The sequence below is a fragment of the Equus przewalskii genome, chromosome 2, assembly GCF_037783145.1.
Source record: "Equus przewalskii isolate Varuska chromosome 2, EquPr2, whole genome shotgun sequence".
NCBI classification, from domain to species: Eukaryota; Metazoa; Chordata; class Mammalia; order Perissodactyla; family Equidae; genus Equus; species Equus przewalskii.
Genome location: NC_091832.1, coordinates 35,456,231 through 35,478,172, shown reverse-complemented (window position 1 = coordinate 35,478,172; position 21,942 = coordinate 35,456,231). Strand labels below are relative to the sequence as shown.

The 21,942-nt window shown below is 57.3% G+C and overlaps 1 protein-coding gene across 10 annotated transcripts in view; it reads left to right on the top strand.

Annotated features, from left to right (window-relative positions):
• IGSF21 (immunoglobin superfamily member 21) overlaps nucleotides 1-21,942 on the top strand; it is a 242,232-nt gene that overhangs the window by 150,942 nt on the left and 69,348 nt on the right. For all 10 annotated transcript variants that reach the window (XM_070600964.1, XM_070600972.1, XM_070600989.1 and 7 more), the window contains exon 3: nucleotides 7,566-7,687. In XM_070600964.1, the coding sequence (XP_070457065.1) occupies nucleotides 7,566-7,687 (122 nt within the window). The remainder of the gene's footprint in view (nucleotides 1-7,565; nucleotides 7,688-21,942) is intronic.

Here is a 21,942-nt window from a genome sequence, read left to right as displayed (position 1 = left end):
ACCTGACTCGATGATGTCCCCCTCCTGTGTGCTTGGGAACCAGTATCCTCCTCCCCCAAGCCCAGGGGAGCAAGCCCCTCCGTCTCTGTGGCTGTTCCTCTGGCCTGGCTCCTAGGCCCAGGAGCGGCAAGAGCAGACTCAGGACGGAGCCCAGGTGGGCGGGAGGTCTCCCGGAACAGTGGTCCAGGGTCACCATGGCAACAAGGAAGACAGGAACCCTGTGCCCCTCCCCCTACACAGCAGGCCACGGGGAGGCTGCATCGCTGGCCCCTGCTTCCTCTCCACCTTCCTGCTCGTCCCTCCTCCCTGAGCAGGTGGTCCCATGCCCTGCACCCCTGCCCAGGTGTCCCTCTGCCTAGACTACCCACGCCCTTCCTTGCCCGCTACCCAATGCTTAACCCAACTCTACTGCCTGAGCGCTTCCTATCTGAACCTCGGACCAGCCCCAGGTGCCAACCTCCGCTCCTCCACTTGCCAGCTGGGCAGCCTGGGAAAGAGGCACCTCTTCGCCAGCCCTAATTTTTGCACCTCTGAAAAAGGTGTTCATGTCTATACAAAGTACTGACTGAGAGCTCCCTATGTGGCAGACCCTGCTCTAGGAGTTAGGGATACGACGTCGGACACAACAAAGTCGCAGCCCTCCTGGCCTTCCACCGGAGGACCTGGAAAACGGCCAGCGGAAATTTAAGCGAGGTGACTGCCTTTCTCTGCTGTCTCCTTGCTGTGTCTGCGGCTTTACTCTCGGACTCAAGCACAGGTCGTGAAAGGAGCTCAGTCAATAAGCAAATGCCAGAATGTGCACAAGCGGCTTGAGCCCGGGCTGGGGTTGACCCGATCGGAGGAAGCCCCCATGAACGCTCGATGACCTGGCGCCGTCTTTGCACCAGGCCTCGGAGGGAGTGTCTCAGCGTAATTTCAGAGTGGCTGGATGGAGATAGGTCTGCTTACGTGGACTTCAGTCCATCCCTTCACTAGCTGACTCATTTATTCACTCCACAAACGTACGTTAAGGACATACTGTGCGCCAGTCCCCAGGCTAGGTCTGGGGAGTGGAGTGAGATGGGGAGGGACCTCTCGGTGACGGTTCCATGGCAGAAGTTTCCAGATGTGCTCTTCATCACTTACCAAAGTACTAGGAACAGAGCAGTAAATTCACATTTTAAAAGACACTTTCACATATATTTGGTCCTTTCCGTATTTCTAACAACTCTGGGGCGTGGGTTCGATGAACATCCCTCATTCCACAGATGAGGACACTGAACCCAGAGCCAGGAAGCGACAGCGCCCACAGCAAGACGGAGTCTCTGCATGCTGGGCACAGGGTTCTAGCTAACGTCTGTCACTTTCATTACCCAATAAGTGTCCCTTCCCCACCCCGGGCGACAACCCCGTGGGGCAGGCGTGGCCCTTGCCCATTTTATGGCCAGGGAGCATGAGCTGCCTATGCTCGGATCTGAACCTGGGCCGCCCGGCTTGAGGACCCAGGCGCCATCCGCTCTCCATGTCTAATCAGTCCTTTAAGACCCTCCCTGCCAACCCTCGCTCGTGCTGCCCAGCCCTGGAGACCTCAGCTGCTCCATTTCCAGGAAGCAAATTCCTTCCCGGCTGGAGGGGTGTTGGAGTAATGCAGGCAGGCAATTTAAACAGCTCCTCGAACACACCGGCAGTTTTCGCTCTCTGCCACTATTACACTTTCCAGCCGCGGCGGGATTGGCCCATAAGTGGGATATCAAGTTTATTACAGCTATTTCCAACCTGTAATTGGTTTTGTGGAACACAAAGAGAAGGAGGTGGCTGGAGGAGGTGATTTTTCCCCCCTTTCTCTTTTTCCTCTCCCGGATGCTGGCACCCAGGAACGTGGGTGCGGAGGCTGGAGCTGGAGACCTATTTGTTTTCCAAATGAAAAACCCCAGTCGCCGGCTCTCTTTCTTTAGGCTGGACTATGTCCGTTTGCCTTGCTTTGGTGGCTCCACTTGGAAATCCACCCAGCCTGGTGGAACCCAGATTGGCTGGTGGCGGGGGGCGGGGGGCAGCCGGGGGCCCTGGGACTGTCGGCAACTATTGAACCCTGCTGGTCTGTAGGGCCGGCTGTTCTAGAATCAGAGCGTTTGGGCTTTCAGGGTAGAAATGGCCCTCAGAGCATTTCGGGAAACTGAGGCCTGCAGAGGGGGTCAGTGCAGAGACAGCCTATGGGATTTAGAACTCAGGGTTCCACCTTCTCAGTCCCTGCCACAGAGTGTAGCTGACCATTTGGGGAAATCATGGCTGAAGTGCTGTCAGGGTTGCGGGGGAAGCCACCCATTCTTGAGCACCTGCTGCCTCCATCAGCGTCTTCCCACCTGAGCAACCTCCTTACTTTGGACCTAAATAAAAATCAATAGTGGCTAACGTGCACTGAACACTTCCTCCTGTGCGTGCATGACGTAGTGCTTGCAAATGGCACTTGGCCCATAGTTAGCACCCCATCAATACTATCAACTCCATCACCGGGACCATCACCGTGTGCCCAGCAATGCCTAGGCTCTCTGTGCGTGCGGCCATACGTGCTGAATTCTCATGCAAGTGCCCTGCAGGTAGCTGTTATCATTCCCATTTTGCAGAAGAGGAAACGGAGGCACAGAGACCTCTCCAAGGTCACACAGCAATAAGACGAAAGAGGCAGAGCTGGCACTTGAACTGAAGGCTGTGCGACTCCCAAAGCTTCTGCACTTCCCATTACACCAGGCGTCCTCATGTCCCCAGTCCCCAAATGGGTCCACTACTTCTCCGTTTCCCATGAACTCATGCTGAGGAGTCAGCCCCCGCTTACCTGTGCAGCCACTTGCCTCTGTCTTGGCCTCTGCTTCTTCATCTGCAAAATGGGGTTGATGGGACATGTCTCCCAGGACAGTTCATGTGCCAGGCCATGGGGGACACGGCTCCTGGAGCGCGCAGACCTGAGAATCCAAATGACATCCTGGAGGGAGGGCTCGTGCACACGGTCAAGCCCGTGTAGACGCTGCTTAGGACTTGAATTCTTTCCCCTGGCCACGCTCACGGCCACTTCTCTGGTCCAGCTGTGCTCTTCGCGTGATCAGGATGCTTTCCTAGAGTGGAAGGCGTTAAAGCTGGGATCTGAGAAAGAGCCGCTCAGGTTCACGCTGGCTCCTTTTGGAGCGTCTCGGGACGGGTGGTCCGGGCCCCCTTCCCGCTGAGCTGGGCTGCTCCTCCAGGCAGCCCTGGCCAGGTCGGGGCGGGCACAGCAGGCTATCCTGGGCGAGCGTGTATTGAAGAGCAGCAGGAGTGTTTTCCCTGTTCCTCACGGTAGCCTCAGTGCTTGGCACATTCATTCATTCACTCAACAAACATGTGAGTGAGTACCGCATGCCCAACTCTGGGGACAGAGCAATAAACAGGACAGACAAAGACCCTGCCCCATAGAGTTTATATTCTAGGAGTGGCTCACATTCAAGGGCCTATTTATTGATTCAATAAAAATCTGTTGAAGGTATAATGAACACAAGCACATCTCCCTCTGGGGGAGGGAGAACCCGCACATCCTCAGGCCTTGGCTTTCCGGGACAGCCCCTCGTCTGCCCCACCAGCTTTGCTGTCCTCTGTCTGCCCTGACCTCGTGGTCCCACCTGCTATGGCACCAAGGAAGTGTCTCAGAGCCCGAGACCAGCCTGCCTCCCGGTCCTTGCTCAGAGCATCCTTCGGCTCCCTCTCCGGCTGATACGGAGACTATCGGCAAGTGCCGGGGCCTCTGCTCGCCCCTTCCTCCTGCACACACTGCCACCCCCCGACCCCCGCCCTCCAGTCCCTGGTTGCCCTTACTGGCTTGGGGCTCCTCCTACCCATCCCCTTCCCCAGATATGGGCCCCCTTCTTTCCTGTACTGACGTTCTGCATCCTCTGACTTTTCAGCAAGAAATACTCTGCTCTCCAGCCCTGGAGGGTGGGAAGGGACACAGAAGAAGGAGAGGTGGCCCAGAAAAGTGTTAGTATTCATAAAAATAGCTGTCTCTATTGAACACTCACCACACATCAGGGGCTCCTCACAAGCTTCATCCCAGTTAATCCTCACAAGGAGGTGGGTCGCATTATCCCCATTTTACAGATGGGGAAACTGAGGCTTGGAGGGGTGAAATGACTTGCTCGAGAGCACAAAGTTAGTAACAGAAATCAAGAGATGGACTAGGGGTGGAGGAAAGTCAGTCTTGTTTCTTGCTCAAAAGCCTCCCGTAGACAGGCAGAGCCAACCAGACGCTGAGCACTCCCTGAAGAGGGGCCACCTCCCCCAGGAAGCCTTCTGTGATTACCCCTCCTTCCAAAGGAATTCTTGGCTCCTCCATGGGCATCAGATGACACTTGGCAGATACCTGTTACTTCCTGACTCTGGTCTCGGCTAATTGTGGGCCGTGTATCTCCCCGACTAGACTGCGAATAAGCTCACGATGGGCTGCAGCCATGTCTGAAATTCATTTCTTCCTCTCTCATGGGGCCTAGAACTCCGCCCGCGTGTCTTAGGCTTGGGGAATGTTTCCAGAATTAAAGGGAAGGTGTCTTCCAGCACACTCCCCACCTGACGCTCACCACGCCCACTGCCCGCTCACCATGCCCACTGCCCGTGCCTGTGATAACCTCTGTCTGGGGGCCTCTCACCACCAGGAGCTACAGAAAAACCTCCCTGCAAATAGCCACTCGCCCGCTGGCCTGGATGGGAGGGTGGATTCGTCTCCTCCTTTCCTGGACCTTCCCTGAGGCCGAGGGAGGTGACAGCCACAGCAGGAAGGGGGAGGTGATGTCGTGGCAGCAGGGCATAAGCACCCGTCTCCCACTGCCCGAGGCCAGCGTCACAGAAGCTGGCAGCCGTCACTTACTCCTGAGGCTGACAGTGGGCTCCAGACATTGCCCCGGAGAAAAAGATGTAAATAAAACCAAAGGAAAACTAGGTGCGTCCTTGAAACTCCCCTGTCCCTCGGCCTGAAGCAGCGATTTATGGCTCAGATAATTCTTGGGTGCTTTATCTGGGGCGTGTGAGTATGTGTGGACGTGTGGGGCGCGGGTGTATTTTCCTAGTAATAAAACCCTCAGTCCCGGCGAATAAATTTGAGGAGACAGTTTTACCGACAGGTTTTTTTTTCTCCTTTGTATAATAAAAAAAAAATGGAGTGAAATTTGAGATGGGACGATAAGGGCTGCGGCGTTTAGGAGGAGATAAAAAAAAGGGGGTAAGGCTGCAAGTCAGACAGCAGGACGCCTTCCACGCGGATGAGTTTGGGAGAAAATTCCTCCAGCCTCTGCTGGGCGCCTGACGTCCTCCCTCAGAATGAGCGGCGCTGGGGGCAGAGGGAGGGTTGGAGAGGCATTTAATTCTTCCAGAGACGTTTTCGGCCTCGTGGGGGGGATGTGAACGCTGGTCTGGGAGCCAGAGCTTGACCCCTGTGGGGCCTCGGCTGAACCGCTTTACCTCTTCATGCCTCAGTTTCTGCATCTGCAAAATGGGAAAATTATCGTCTCTTCTACTCACTTTCCGGGGACATTGGGCATCCACACAAAGTGGTCTGCTCACCCTCAGCACTGTTGACATTTCGGGCCAGATAATTCTTTGGGGGGCTCTCCTGTGCATCGTAGGGTGCTTTCAGCATCTCTGGCCTCAACTGCTAGGTGCCAGTGTCAACTCCCTGCCCCCCGGAGCTTGGGGACGTGTTATCATTCTTCCAACCCTCGCCAGCCAGGACTCCCCGGGGCCCGCAGTACAGAGGCCTCCTTATGCTTCATGAGTTTGCAGTCTAGGAAGGGTGATCCATACTGATGTGGCCCGTGCCTGGCACACAGCTGGCGCTCAATAAATGCTGGTTGGAGGGCACCGAATCTGTATCCCCTAAACCAGTAGCCACACCGCCTAGGCCGGAGTGATATGGTCCAAGGCAGCTTGAGTCCAGGTGGGCCCAGAGGAGCGCAGCGGCACCCAGGGCCTGTCCTCCCGGGAAGGCGACAGCTCCAAGCTCCAGTGTCTGCCTCCGTGGGACGGGGGAAGCAGCTTCCAGCGTCCCCTGACCCCAGCCCCTTGGAGAAACCCCCGTCCCTGGCCGCCACCATCCCAGCCCCTGCCCCCGCCTCCACGCGCAGAGCCGCAGGGCGTTAATTCCGCTTCTCCAGGCCCAGGCATGTGGCCTCCCTGTCGCAGGCTGTTAGCGCGGAGCCCAGCTGAGCGGCGCGAGGCTGCAAGCTCCCCGTCTATAATAGAGTTGCTGAGACAAGCGGAAAACTGCAGCCGAGTAAACAGATAAATAATTGAAACAGTGACAACACATACCTTGCTGCTCTGTGGAGTAACACTTTCATTAGCGGGAGGCAGGCTGACGCGGGGACGTGGGCGGGCGGCAGCCGGGCACCGGACACTTGGGTCCAGCTTTCAAGCAGCTGTGGACAGCTGGGCCCCTCAGCAGCCTTTGTCTTCCAGCACGGCCTTTGTCATCACCTCTGAGGCCCCCTGCCCCCTCGGGGCCTCCGTGTTCCTGGGGTAATGGGACCCCATGATCTCCCCCGTGACCCGTCCCAAGGGCAGCCAGAAGAGGATGAGTCCCCCACACTGTCCCCTCTCTCCATCCCCGAGGCAGTGGATTGGGTCCTCCACAGCCTCCTGCCTCCAGACCTGCCCCTTCCATCTGTCCTCACCCTAAGGCCCGAGGGTCACAGGATCCCAGCGTGGCCCTCTACCACTGTTGCTTCAGGAGTTGAGCTCCTTTGCCCCAGGCCCTCCATGATCTCGCTTGTGTTTCACTCCCCAGCATCTTCCCTCTCCACTTCCTTTCTGCCCCAGGCGCTCTCATTACAGTCTATTTTCACCCAGCACACATTGCTCTTTCCTGGCCCAGGGCCTTTGCAACTACTGTCCCCTTTGCCTGGAAGCACTCCCACCTTTTGCCAGGCTGGCTCCTACTTTCCCTTGAGAAGGCAACTTAGATATCGCTTCCTCCAGGAAGCCCTCCATGACTACCCTATCCCCAGAATGGGGGCTGCCCCTCCTCTGGGCTCCCCTGCCATTCTGGGCCTCCCCCTTGCAGGATTTATCTGAAATGATTGCAATTTAGCTTATTTGTCTCCCCTGAGGTCTTTGCACCGGTGACGGCCCCTGGCCTCCAGTTCCCCTCCTCTCTCTCTGCCCAGCCTGCTCCCCCATTCCTTCTCTCCTTGGGGCAGGGATGGCTTTGGGATCAGGCTGCACGTCTCTGGCTGGCTCTGCAAAACACCTTCACACTCTCTGGCCTCGTCCGTGGCTCCACAGGCTTTGCTCATCGCTTCTGCGGGTCTGGCCAAGGGGGTCGCCGTAGCTGCGGGACCTCAGGAAGCGCCTTCACTGGAGAGCCTCAGTATGCACACCAGTAAAGTGGGGATGAGCTGGGAGGGCTCCAGCGACGGCTGTGACGTCTCCCACCGAGGCTCCTCGTGGAGCCTCAGGGCTGCTGGCCTCCGGGTGTCTGCATCCATCTCCCTGGGGCCCCGGGAGCCCGCTCACTGCCCGGGGGAAGGGCTGGCCAGGCTGGCCGAGGCTCACCTGTGGCCTCTGCTCCCTTGCAGGTGACGGACGGCGGCACCATCAAGCAGAAGATCTTCACCTTTGACGCCATGTTCTCCACCAACTACTCGCACATGGAGAGCTACCGCAAGAGGGAGGACCTGGTGTACCAGTCCACCGTGAGGTGAGGCCGGGCGCCGGGGCCGCGCCGCCAGCCCCTCTCCTCTGTCCCGCCGCGCGCTCGGGGGTTCCCGGGACCACCCTCCAGGGGCCTGGACGGCAGAGCGGGGGCTGTTGCTGAAGTGGGACCCAGTGCCCAGGGGGACGTCCCCCAGAGGGAAGACGCAGGGAGGGGTCAAGTCGCAGCTCAGGCACATGGGGCCGACCCTTCTCGTCGGCGTCCCCAGCCAGCTCCTCCAACAGTCTTGCCGGGTAGGTTTTCCAAACCAGGTTTCCAGGTGAGGACACTGAGGTCCAGAGAGGGTGAGCACTGTGCCTGAGGTCACACAGCCAGGAATGACAGAGCTGGACGTGAACCAGCTCTGCCTGACTCAGAAGCCCATGCAACATGTTCTGCTGTTCCCCACGGGCTCCAGGGCCATAAGGGCCCCAAGTCTGGGAAGGAAAACAGGGAGGGGAGGGAAGAGTCCTCGGGGACAGAGGTACTTCATATTTCTGCGTCTACCTGGTTTCTAGAAGACTAGGATAGCAGATCGCATTCCAGCCCTGCCACGTTCTTGGTGTGTGGGTGCCCTCCCGCGTGCTCCCTCACAGGCCCAGTCCCGTTTTATTCCACTGACCCTTTACACTCACTGGGCCCTCTTCCCAGAGTGCCTGTCTCCTTTGCTCACCTGGTAAACTCCTCATCAGCCTTCAGAACCCCACTCAAGAAGCCCTCCTGCAGGCACCTTCTTTAGACCACCCCTCACCCCAGCAAACTGATGTCTCCCAAAACCCACACTGCAGCTCCTCCAGTCCCCACCCCTCCACAAGGGGGCGTCTCACAGGGGCACACGTGTGCTCGTTCGCGCTCCACAGCCAAACGTTCTCCTGGTGGACAGGCAGAAAGTGGCAGTCAGCTCCAAAGTAGAGGACGACCCGACTATGCTGGGCACGCGGAGCGATGCTGCTGCAGACACGAGCCTGTGCGCGCTGTGCTCCAGGGGACACCCATAACATTCCCACTTAGTGCCTTATGCTGCCCCCGGGAGCGTGAGGCCCCGCTCGCCACACAGGTGGGGGTTCTCCTCTCCGCGACCGTGAGCATTAGGGCCGAGCAGGTGCTCTCCTTCACCTTGTAGCCCCAGCTCTCAGCACAAGGCCGGGCACACAGTAGGTGCACAATGAAATTTGCAAATTGACTGGATGACCCTGGGTACGCTCCTCGGCCCCTTGGGTCTCAGTTTCCCCAGGGGTGAAATTAGAAGATGGGACAAGAAGATTGCAAAGGGCACAAGCAGCCGGCACAGGGAGTCCGGCACGCGGTCCTCCCTGCCCTCGGGGTGAGGTGGGAAGGTGGCAGCTCCCCTGGAGGGCCTTCGGGCTCCGCTCTGGGCTTCGTGCCGGGAGCTCCGAGTGAGCGCTTGTAGGGGGATCTGGTGAGAATGTGGGCCCGAAACGATTCTGAAGAGCTGTGCAAATGGCCGCACGGACGCCCTCATTCATCCGTTTACGATTCCTCCTGCACCCGCTTCCAAAAAGGATGGGGGGGGGCGCCTTGAGATGTTACAGCCCCCCTAAGACAAGACAGGCACAATCAAGATGAAAAAGGAGGTAGAAACTCATTTTGGAGAAGAAAATAACTATTCTGGGCGCTAGTGAGGCCTTGGCAGCAAGGGAACGTCCAGATCACCTTGAACCTTCTGGGGAACCCAGCGCCGTGCACCCCCCATCACGGTTCTCTGAGAAGCCCCCCAGCGCACCCCATCACTTCTGGTCCCCCCCCACACCCCGCCTGCCGCAGGTGTGGCCTCCAGGGTGACTCCTTGGCTCCAATTTCCAAGCCAGGAAGGAACCTGGAGACCCCCGGAACATCCCTGACCCCCACCCTCTCGTGCTCACTGGAGCAGCCAGAGCACAGCCCTCTTTCTGGAAGACTTGGGTTCAAATCCCGGCTCAGCTGCTTCCTGCTGAGTGACCTTGAAGGAGAGCCCTACCCTCTTTCTGCACCGGTTTCCTCACCTGTGAAGCAGGCTGAAAGCGGTCAGCTTCGGATGATTGTGACATTTAAGTCCCGTGGCCTGAGTTCAAATCCTGGCTGCTCCGCCCCCTCACGGATCGTCATCCTGGGTTGATGACTCTGTGCCTGAGCGTCCTGGTCTCTGAAAGCGATGACAGCAGTGAGAGGCCCCCGGAGCCTCGCGAGCATCCCTGAGTTAATCCACATAAACGCCATGGCAGCCAAGCAATGCATGTTTGCTGTTAATTGCCCAGAAAAAACCCTCCTCCCTCACCATAAAAAAACGCTCACCTTTTTTCAAATCTCATAAAGGCTCCTTATATGCCTTTTTTTTTTTTTGAGGAAGATTAGCCCTGAGCTAGAGCTAACATCTGCTGCCAATCCTCCTCTTTTTGCTGAGGAAGACTGGCCCTCAGCTCACATCCATGCCCATCTCCCTCTACTTTATATGTAGGACGCCTACCACAGCATGGCTTGCCAAGCGGTGCCATGTCTGCACCCGGGATCCGAACCAGCGGACCCCAGGCTGCTGAAGCAGAATGTGTGCACTTAACTGCTGCGCCATCGGGCCGGCCCAGCACTCTTTCTTTTTTGATCGTCACAAACTACCCCGAGAATGTAGGCAGGTATTATTATTTTCTATAGTCTTGGTTTTACAGACAGGGTCAATTGTCTCTCTCTGAAACCACATGCACTTGGTCAGTCCCCAACCCACCTCATCCTACCCCTACGCCATGCTGCCTTCCTCATTTTACTGTTGAAGAAACTGAGGCCCGGAGAGGGGAAGAGGCTTACCCAAGGTCACACAGCAATGCTGACTTAGGGGCCAGCGCCTTCTCCCCAAGCCTCAGGTTGCAGTGGTGGTCTCCCAGCAGAGAGCAGCAGGGAGAGGGCCGCCAGGAGGCCACAGTGGAAGGGAAGGAAGGAGCAGACTCTCTCGAAGTCTAAAGAGTTGCCAGCCGGAGCAGCCATGCTGGAGGGGGCTGCTTTTCCAGGCTGCCAGGCCCCATTAGGGCTCGGGACTCCACATTTACATATAAATGAAGATATTCACAAATTAATGCATCTCAACTAGAGAGCATCCCAGCTCCACAGCTGTCTGAGCCGCTTCCCCTTCAGCTGGGAAAGTGGGAGAGAATGAGGCTAAAAAGATTAGAAGAAATGGCCGAGAGCGATTTCCCAGGCAGCTGAGAGGAACCCCAGGGACTCCCAGAGCCCTTCCTCCCGCTGGGGGGCTTCCCGGAGGGATGAGAGTCGGCTGGAGTGACAGGGCTTCTGCCCCCCGGGTGGGGGGAGGGTGCAGGCGGGACACCCCAGTTGTGTGACCTTGGACAGGTCACTGCCCCTCCCAGCGCCCCAGAGGCCCGTCCAGCAAATGCCTCTCTAGCCCTGAGCCTCAGAACCCAGACCTCCCAGCTTGCAATTGACAGTAATTTATTCCTGCAAAGGATGTTTTACTGAGCACCTACGAGGAGCCTGGATGGTGCATGGTGCCGGGGATCCAGGGCGAGCAAGAAAGGCAGAGCTTCGCACTCTCAGGGGGGCGACAGTCAACAAGGAAAGTAAAACGCAGATAAATTTGTCACTGCACGTTCCGCAGAGATGTGAGTCCACGTGGCGATCGTGTGATGAGGGGGCAAGCAGGGCGCAGAGCTGGGAAGGACTGGGGCGCTGGGTCGGGCCGGGCCTCGTGGGATGGTGGCGCTCGGGCCATGACCTGTGGGGTAGGAAGGAGCCTTCTGTGCTAGGGACGAGGGGAGTGTGGCAGATGTCTGGCCCACCCACGGCGCCCGTGATTCTTCCCCAGGGTTTCTCCAGCCACAGGAGCCCACTCAGCCTGCATGCAGGGCCGGCCAGGAGGGCCAGGGAGCCCGCGTCCCCGGGAGCAGCCTGGGCAGTGATGGGAGGTGTTGGGAGAGTCCTCAGCCCCCTCGCCCCTTGGATGGGACAACCCGATGCATGTCCTCCTCTGTCCCACCCCCAACCCCAAGTTCCCCAGCCAGGCTGAGCCTCCCCCTCCCCCGCAGAATGACCTCCAAGATGCACCCGTGTGGGCTCCCTTCCCTTCCCTCCCAGCTTCCTGGGACACCCTCTCAAATCAGCCACTCCTTCCCGAATCCTTGTCCCTAGGCCTGCTTCTCAGGGGTCCCCCTAAGTGGGCAGGTATAACATGGTGACAGTCCTGCCTCCTGGCCTCCTGCATGTCCGCTGGCCTCCACGCCTGTCCTCACACGCCCTGCCTCAGCCCCGTTCGCCTGTTCCTCCAGGCCAGCCATAGATCCAGCGGGTTGATGGGTCCCCCCACCAAGGGGAAGATTGTGATGGCAAACTCATTACTCCCTGCAGAATGTGGCCACCCCCAGGCAGTAGCTGTGACCTCCTTGGAGGTCAAGGTGAATCACAGTGAGCCTTCAGCCATCCCTGTCCCCCCACACACTATGCCTTCTGTTTCCCGAAGCTCTCTGTGGTCCCTTGTCCCATTCCGTCTGCTCAGGATGTCATGAGGAGCACCAGGCAGGCCTCGTTGGCCCCTATGTGGCGGTGAGGGAAATCTAGACCCCAGGGTTAAGTGTGCTCCCATCCCTCCGACACCTTGCCCACCTCTCTTTGCCAAGACCCTACTCGTCCTTTTAAATGCCGCTTCCTCCAGGAAGCCAGTCCTGACTGCCCAGACTGGCTCAGATATCCCAGTGTACTCCCCTCCATACACTCACTGCCCTGACACTGGGTCTTCAAAGCCTGCCTCCGCCGCCAGAGCGGCAATCCCATGAGCAGAGGGACTGGCGTGGTGTCTTCATGGCTGTCCCCCAGCCCCCTGCCCATCACCGCCCCCCCCCCCCCCCCACAAACACATTGTAGATGATTCATCAATATCTGGGGTGTGGACGAGTTAGTGATGGAGGCCGTGGCGGGGTTCTGTCACTGCAGCCCCTCCTGCTGCTGGGTAAACTGAGGGAGGAGCAATTCAGGCCTCTGCTCCCTCCCCCCTCTTCTGCATTGTTCATTCCTCAGGAGGGAATTGAGCAACTGCTGTACGTCAGGACGGTGTTGGGGATAAAACGGCGAACAAGACATAATCAGACCTGCTCTTGTGAGGTTTACAGTGGAGGGGTGAGGAGAGACAGGCTACAAAAATGTGTCTAAAATTATAAGGGAAAATATTTACCACTGGCGAGGAGTGTGGTGAAGGAAGTAAGGTAATGTGACAGAGGATGATGAGAATAATGGGGGTGGCGACTACAAGGGATCTCGTGGGAGATGAGGTCTAAGCAGAGATCTATAGGAGCAAAAGAAGCCAGCCAGACAGGGCTGGGGGTAGTCAGGGCCTTCCAGGTAGAAGGCACAGCAGGTGCAAAGGTCCTGAGGTCAGAAGGAGCTTGGCATGGAGTAAGAGCTGCCAGAGCGCCAGCGTGGCCAGAGTTCAGGGAGCAAGGAAGCAAGCTGGCGCTTATTCTCAGCATCCTGGAAGCCACTGAAGGTTATGACCTCTGCTGTGATGTGTGTCTTGTAAAGCTTACCCTGGTTGCGAGTGGAGGGTGGGTGGGAGGTGCCAGGGAAGAACACAAAGCCCTTCACAGAGGATCTGGGAGGTGGGGGAAGTCTGGGGGCCGGCAGGAGGGAGAGCAGCCAGTCACACCTTTCTAATTCCTACTTATCAGGGGAGGGAGGCATGGGAGAAATCAAGTAGATGAGAAAGGAGCCTGGAGGACCGAGGACGCGAAAGAAATAAATGCCACTTCCTTTATTGCTTTGAGACACACCCTCTCACTATTCACTCGACAGACGGCTTGCGTTGCGTATTTACTGCAGTCAAGGCACCACTGGGAACACAGGACCCAGAGGTGGTCTGGGCGCAGCCCCTGCCTCCGTGGGGCTCAAAGCCGGCCCCCTCCCAGCCCATTAGCCTCTAAGCTCCCACCGGGCCTCCACTCCATCTTTTTCGTCTCAGTAACCCCAGCACCTACTTGGCATTTAAAGAGGAACAATAAATATTTGTGGCATGAAAAGGGGAGATAAAACACGGAGATAAATGGCTAACAGTTCAAGTAATAAAGTGATAGCTGTCATAGGCGAGACTCAGAGAGAGTGCAGTGAGCGTCCGGGGCGGAGAGATCGCGGGGAAGGGGGCATTTGAAGCGGCCCTAGAAGCAGAAGTGGGTTTTAGACAGAGGAGCCGGGAGCAGATGTTCTAGGCGGGGCGACATGAAACGTCATTCATGTTTTCATCCATTCGACCACTGAGCAAACGCATGTTGAGTACCTACTATGTGCCGGGCGTGTGCTGGGCACCGGGCGACAGGACAGACGCAGGCCCCGCCCTCATGGCACAGACTATCCGGGTCACGCCCAGTCCCGGACCCACTGCAAACCCGCTCCTCCCTCTCCCACCCAGAAATCAGCCCGGAAGGCAAATGAGCCGGTGACATTGTGAGGACGACTCTGAGCCCTTCTCAGCGCTGAGTGCAGAACAGATCCTGCCTCTCATGGCGTCAGAGTCGAGCGCCCCAGGCCTCCGCTCCCAGTGGGAGGCTCCCCCTCAAAACCAGGCATTCCTGCAGGAGCCGGGGGCTGCAGCTCCCCCCTCGGCCACTAGGGGAGCTTTCAGTCTGGCGACCGAGGCTGCAAGTTCCATCACTTGAGCAACGGGCCACCAGCTGGGGGTGTCTACACCGCAGGCCTGTCCACGGGGCCCCCTGCGTTAGGACCACCTTGGAAGTTGCTTTAAAATACCAATTCCTGGGCCCCCTCAAGACGGAATTCGATTCGAGTGGCCTGCAGCAGGGCCTGGGGAAGCAGTCTTTCAAAAGTCTTGCAGGTGAAGATGTTGGCAGCGGGATCTGGAAAGCTCTGCTCCGCACGCCACCTTCCATCTGCTCCGATGTGCGGCCGGGGCCAAAGAATTCAGCGGGAGGCTGCACGGCACAGATAATGCTGGTTACTGCCGGCAGTCCGTGGCCAACAGACCTGTTTGGGTTGCACGAGCCAGTGACCTCCCCACCCGGCAGCCTCGCAGGCACTGGCCGATTCCACTGCCCAGGCAGCCCGCACGCCCGGGCTACCCTGGTCATCATAGAGCGATGGCAGCCGCCGTGTGCCAGGCCCTGTGCCAGCTTCTCAGGAAGTGAGGCCTTGCTGGGGAGCAGGGGACCCCCGAGCAAGGTGCTCTGGCCACGGCTGTTTCCCCAAGGCGGGCAGTGCCCCTGCTTTCTGAGCCAGACGTCCCGCGGGACCCCATGCAGAGGCTCCTGGACTCCCCTCCCCGCCTGCCTCGCTGGGTCTTGTCTCAGAGGGCGGGGACCCTCCCTTGTTCATCTCTAGGTCCCCAGCGCCTGGCACAGGGCCTGGGATGGAAGCCCAGGTCCTCAGCAAAGGTTTGTTGAATCAATAGGCTGACAGGTTATCCAAATGTGGAATTATCATTTCAAACAGTCAGCAAAACTCTTTCCTGTCCATCCTCTCATTTAACCCAAACAACCACCCCTTGGAATGCAGATCTCAGACTCATCGAATCCTGTTGTATAGACGATGATTCGGAAGAACAGAGAGGTGCAGTCACTTGTCCAAGGTCACACAGCTCATGCAGGGTGAAGCCTGGTTCACACCCAAGCTGTGGCACTCCATGGGCCACTGGAGCCATATTGGGTCCCTGGGCCACTGAGGGCAGGCTCATTCAACAAACAGTCATTGAGTGTCCAGCCCATACCAGGGCCTATGCCAGGCACTGGAGACTCAGATGACTGAGTGAGGAGGTGTGACCTTGTGTCTCCAACCTGACTTGCACATGCTTGAGCGTGTGGCCCAGGATGCTTGGTCCCCCCAGGGAATGCCAGCATCAGTCACCACCTTAAAAATAGCCACCGCCTGGCAGTGCCCAGGCCAAGGAGACCAAGAGATGCCCGATCCTGGCTCCAGAAGCGGGGCTCCAGGAGGCCCCGGGTCTCCTCTGCGGCCTCAGCAGGTGGCCTCAATTGCACTGACTTGCTGAGAAATCCGTTTAGCTTGACACGTTCCCCCTGTTCCGCCGAAGTCTCCATTGAGTGGGAGGCCCCCTGCTCCCTGCTCCCCGCCTGGCCCTGCTGCTCCCTCCCCCTGCCCCCTCCAGGTGTTGACTTCTGTTTCCCACTTCTCTCCTCCGGTGGCTGTGTGTCCTTCTCTGCCCTTCTAGAGCCCGGTAGTGCTTCCAGGCCCGGCTCAAATGCCCGCTGGGCCAGCCGTCCCCTCCCTGACCCTCGGCCCCCCTGGGCAGAATGGGTCCTGCTGGCCGTGCTCCGGGACCACTCTGCATGTCGCACTTCAGCTCTGCGCACGCCGGGTTGCAACTATCCACTCCCACAGGGCCCGATTCCTCTCCACGGCCCCACACGGCTCTCACAGGCTGGGCCTCCGTGTGCTCCTAAAAGAGGGGTGCCGCCCTCCACCAAGTCCCCTCACTTCCCACGTTAGAGGCCGGCCCTGTTCTCCTTCTGCTCCTTGAATCAGTCTTTCCTTCCCTTTCCATGGTTTTCCTTTTGTAGGGAGATAGCTATTCTTTTCTTTATTTCTCCCCCTCCCAGTGTCCCACTCCCCGCATGGGGCTCTGTCCTCCCATTCTGTGCACACACAGATAAGCACATGCATGCTCACATGCACACGATGCTGTCGCTTCTCCTCTCCTGCACATCCTTGCATCCCTTGGCTTGGAGCCCCTCTCTGGCCCCAGAGTCTTCCCAGCAGCACGGATCTTGGGTCCCGAGGCCCCAGGTGCTTCAAGGGGGTCCCCATTCCACACTGAGTAGGGGGCCCCTTCTCCGTGGTTGGGTAATAGGTTAATGGAGGCTTTTGATGCAGGAGACTGCGATGTGCTCTGTTGAGTCTGGAGCCACCACTGAGCAGCCTCCTGCAAGCACCGCCCGGGGCCCACAGGGAAGACCTGATGACACCCGAACACACCCTCCTCTCTCCTGTCTTTCTCCCCCCCCACCCCGCCCCCCCACCGAGGGAAGTTCTTGCAAAGCTGTCTGCTGCCCTCTGGTGATGCATTGGGGTATTGCAATTGGGGGGGGTCCCCTGCCAGTGGCCCCCAGTCACCAAGGACAGGTCTTGCCCCCCCATAGTAAGGACCCTCCCTTCTTTGTCTCTAGAGCCTCAGTGCCCAGCACAGGGTCTCAGTAGGAATTTTCTAAGTTAATGAGCTGACGGGTCATCCAAATGTGGAATTATTTTTTTCAAACAGTCAGGACAACTCTTTCTCATCCATCATTTGCTTAAACCCTAATGACAGTCCTATAGAGTGCAGATTTCAGACCCTATTTATGGTGATCAAGCTCAACCGAGAGAGGGCAAGTGACCGGCCCCAGAGCCAGGAGCACTTCCCCATCGTGCAGAGCTTTCCTCCCCTGGGGCCTCCCAGCGAGTGGGCTGAGCCCCTGTGCTGATGGGATCAGGGTCTCTGGGGCAACCTGTTCCCTCTGCTGGGTACCAAGGCCCCCCTGGAGACAGTGTCTTCACCCAGAATCAGCCACAGGGAATTGCGAGCCAGGTGCCAGGCAGTGCCCTGGGCAGTGGGGGGAGGGTAGTTCCATGTCTTGTCCTGTGCTCCGTGATGTTTCAACCCCTTCGGGGAAGGCTGGACCTAAGTACTCATGTGCTGTTTATAATGTGCTTCTTCGTTAACTGTAGACCTCAGAGAAAGGGCTGGACAAGGGAGGTAAGGTCTTTGTCCCCCTGGAGCCGACATCCCCTGGGCTGTGCCGGCAACCCAGGGAGAGGTGGGGAGCGGGGCTCTCTGCCGCAGGGATGGAGCAGCCACACAGAGGCCAGGGAGGGAGCATTCCAGCAGAGGGGAAAGCAAGGGCCTGAGACGGGGGCAAGCTTGACCTGTCAATGGAGAGCAGAAAAAAGCCCAGAGAGGCTGCGGAATGGACGAGGCCTGCAAGGAGGGTGGAGCCAGGGGAAGTCAGCAGAGGCCGAGCTCCTGGAGCAGGCTCTTGAACTTGACGGAGCCCAGGAACCACCTCGGTAAGATGCAGACTCTCATTCAGTGCGGCTGGGGTGGGGCCTGGGGTTCCACACTTCCACTCCTCTCTCAGGCGAGGCCGGCGCTGCTGTCTGTGGTCTACGGTCCATGTTAGAAACCCCCAGGGGGGCTGCACACACCCCTGACGCCCAGCCTGAGCCCCAGCCAGTTAAAGCAGAACTTTCCAGGGGGGGTGGGGGGCGCACAGGCATCAGCTTTTTAAAGCCCCCAAGATGATTCCGACATGCAGGCGAGTTTGAGAAGCCCTGTTGTAGGACGTTCTGGTTCATTAGAGAGAGTTTGGGTTGTGTTCTAGGAGTGATGAGAAGTGATTGAAGTTGATCCTGTTGCTGTTTTCGCGTGGTTGAAAGTCCCACCTTAGCCATCGGGAAGGATGCGACCTGCGGAAACAGGTGGACCAGAGAGCAGAGGCGGCGGGGGCTGGCGGGGGGAGCTGGAGAGCGGTGATGGAGGGAGAGCTGGCTGGACTCGCTGGTGGACTGGAAGTGGGGGGAGATCAGAAAGAGAGGAGCTGACGGGGACATAGAGGGTCACGGCCATAGCATTTGGAGGTGGGGGAGCTCCTTCCAAGATGGGGAGACCAGTGGGGACTGGCTAGGGCTGGGGGGTGCAGTTCTGTTTGGACCAGGTTAGATGTGTCTGTTAGACAGCGTGTAGGTCGATGGAAGCACAGGGTGATGGAACAGTTTCGGTCACAGATACAAATACAGGAGCCACCAACACACAGATGCTATTTAAAGTCACTGTCCCGCCCAGAGTTGGGACAGATCTGCCAGTAGCCTTCAGGCATCACCCAGGCCAACCTGCTCATTCTCCAGATGAGAAAACCAAGTCCCAGAGACTGTGGGTGACTTCTCTAAGGTCACACAGCAAACCAGCTGTGGAAGCAAAACTCAACTTCTGCCTCCCAGAGGGGGCCCATTTCCACTCCACCGAGCTCCATGCAACTTCCCCCTGACCCACAGCCTGCGGGACGGAGCTGCTGAGATGGCAAATAATTTATATATCTGCAATCAGAAAACCAGAGCTGTTAATTATCCACACACACATACACACACGCACACACACGTTATCCTTTTACTCCTAAGTAAAAAATCAGTAACCGGCTGTCAGCTTTATTACTAATTACGCAACTACTTTATTGCTGGTATTAAAAAAAAACTGAAGGCTAAAAATGTCCGGGAAAGACTTAATTTAGTAAACAGCTCAGAACAAAGTATTTGTCGCTGTGATATTTCTTCGCATTAGAATTTGCTCCGGGTGATTCAAACCTCCTCTTTAATACATTATTGCCATCTAATAAAGTTCCAAGGTTTGGGGAGAATCTTCGCCTCGGAAGGCAATCGTGTTTCAGGAGCTGGGGACCGGGTGGGATTGATGGGGAATGGGGAGGTCTGGGGACCTGAGGGTCCTGGAGAAGCTTGACTGGGAGAAGGCAGGGAAGGAGTGTGCCACAGTGAGCTCTCAACAATGGATGCATGGATGGATGTGTGGATGGATGGATGGATGGATGGATGGGTGGGTGGATGGATGGATGGATGGTGAATGGATGGATGGATGGATGGATGGATGGAAGAATTGATGGATAGATGGATGGATGGATGGGTGGGTGGATGGATGGATGGATGGGTGAATGCATGGATGGATGGTGGATGGATGGATGGATGGATGGTGGATGGATGGATGGATGGATGGGTGGATGGATGGATGGGTGGGTGGATGGATGGATGGATGGTGAATGGATGGATGGATGGATGGAAGAATTGATGGATAGATGGATGGATGGATGGATGGGTGAATGCATGGATGGATGGTGGATGAATGGATGGATGGATGGTGGATGGATGGATGGATGGATGGTGGATGGATGGATGGATGGATGGTGGATGGATGGATGGATGGATGGTGGATGGATGGATGGATGGTGGATGGATGGATGGATGGATGGATGGTGGATGGATGGATGGATGGTGGATGGATGGATGGATGGATGGTGGAAGGATGGATGGATGGATGGATGGTGGATGGATGGATGGATGGTGGATGGATGGATGGATGGATGGATGGAAGAATTGATGGATAGATGGATGGACAGTTGGATGGACGGAAGGATGCATGGATGGATGGATGGATGAGTGGCTGGCTGGCTGGCTGGCTGGATGATTGAGTGAGTGAGTGAGTGAGTGAATGGAGGAAGAGCTCCCAGCTAGATCGCCATGTTCTTGCAGAGCTAAACCTTAGTCAAGGAAAAGGAGTCAAGAAAAAGGACATTTTTAGCCTTCAGTTTTTTTTTTAATACCAGCAATAAAGTAGTTGCGTAATTAGTAATAAAGCTGACAGCCGGTTACTGATTTTTAAAACTTGCCATTGATAGAGATAAAGGAGAGAACATCTGTGGGCCATTGCCTTTTGTAAGAAATGGGCACCCATCACCTCTATTTGCAAATAACACAGACTACAACGGAGATGATGAAGCAACACCACACAAGGCTACAGGGCTGGGAGGTCTTTCTCATTTTACAAAAAAGCAAAGAGACAACCAGAGAAGTTGAGTGACTTCCTCAAGGTCACACAGCCCAGTAGTGATGGAGGAGCCAGGGCCCAGGCTTCCTGATGTCCAGCTAAGGGCCATCTTTTTCTTCCCAGCTTCCAGCAGCTTACATCCTGTGTCTGCACATCTGGGTCCCTCGCCGCCCAGCTCCTTCTGCGCCCAGCAGCCAGGGCGAGCTTTCTAAAGTGAAACCAGCTCCCAGAACCGGCTGCGAGAAGCCCCCCAAGGGCTCCCGACTCACTTGGCAGAGAATCCGGTTTCCTACCAGGACCACGAGATCCCCAATGATCCCAGCCACCCGGCCAGCCCCATCTCCCCCGACCCTGTCCCGCGCCATTCTCTGGTCACCCTGCCCTGTCACCAAGCTTGTCCCACCTCAGGACATGTGCTCGTGCTTTTCATCTACCAGGTCCACACTCCTCCCGTCACAGGTCTGAGGTCACGTGTCACCTCCACAGACTCCTCCTGAACCCTCATCTTGAGGCGTCCCCACCCCCAGCCAGCCGCTCTCTCCCTCTGCTCCTGTTTGCTCCTCACGGCATTGATGGCGACCCCGCGTGACTCTCATTCAGGAATCTGAGTACACGTTTTCTGCATGTCTCCTCAGTGCAGCCCCGAGGATGAGGACTCGCTCCTCTGGCTCCCCTCTGTTCCCCCAGCGTCCAGAGCAATGCCATCACCTCCATAGTCGGTGGCTGATAAATGTTTCTCACACAGACAAGTGGACTCCTGGTCAGAGGGCTGGGCTGCTGGGCCACCACCCGGCGTTGAGCCAAGAGCCCCGGCGTCTTGTCCAGAGTCTGCAATGAAGCCACAGTGTGACTTCCAGCCACTTGGCTTCTCAGAGCCTCAGCTTCCCTTTCGTCCAACGCACAAATGGGATGGGACACCAGGCGATGGGCAGACCTCCTGGCTTTAACACCGTCTGCCCTTTCCTCGCCGCAGTATCGGGGGTACCAGACAGCGGACCCGGCCCCCAGGGTGACTGAGCTCCCTGCGCAGCCGGGCCTGGGGCCCAGGAGACAGGTGCCCGGAGCTCCGAGACACGCGGGGAACCGGCCCAGCGCCCGATCCATTCTGTGTGTTTGCATTTGGACTCAGGCGGGCGGCGCATCCTTGCTGTGGCCGTGTCCTCGTGCGCTGGGTGGACACTCCCGTCACGCCTGCAGAGGGCTGGGGAGGCTCAGGGAACTGATGACATATTTCCTTCCCTGACAGGACATTGGTTTGGTCGAGTCTTTCTTTTCCCCGCTAGGTTAATGTTCCTGGGCAGGTTGAGTATTTTGTGGGACCGGGGGACCAAGGCCGGTCGTAACTCTGCACGCCATTCACCAGCCCTGCCAGGGGCTTTGGAGCACTTGAATTTAACTTCCCTGGACCTTTACTTCCCCCATGAGAGTGATGATGTAGCCGGAGCCCTGAGCTCTGAGGACTAGTAATAATGCCAACGCCGGTGTTTATCAGGCTCTTACTCTGCGCGTGCCCTGCTGTAAGCACCTTATACACCTCGAGTTGTAAATCCTCATGATGGAGGTGTTATTACTATCCCGACTTGTAGGTGAAAAGATGAAGCTCAGAGAGGTTAAGTGACTTGCCCAAAGGCACACAGCCGGTAAGCAGCCTAGCAGGGATTCAAACCCACCAGCTCCCTGAGAGGTCGGAGGCAGGACACAGGCTGTCAGCCACTGCTCT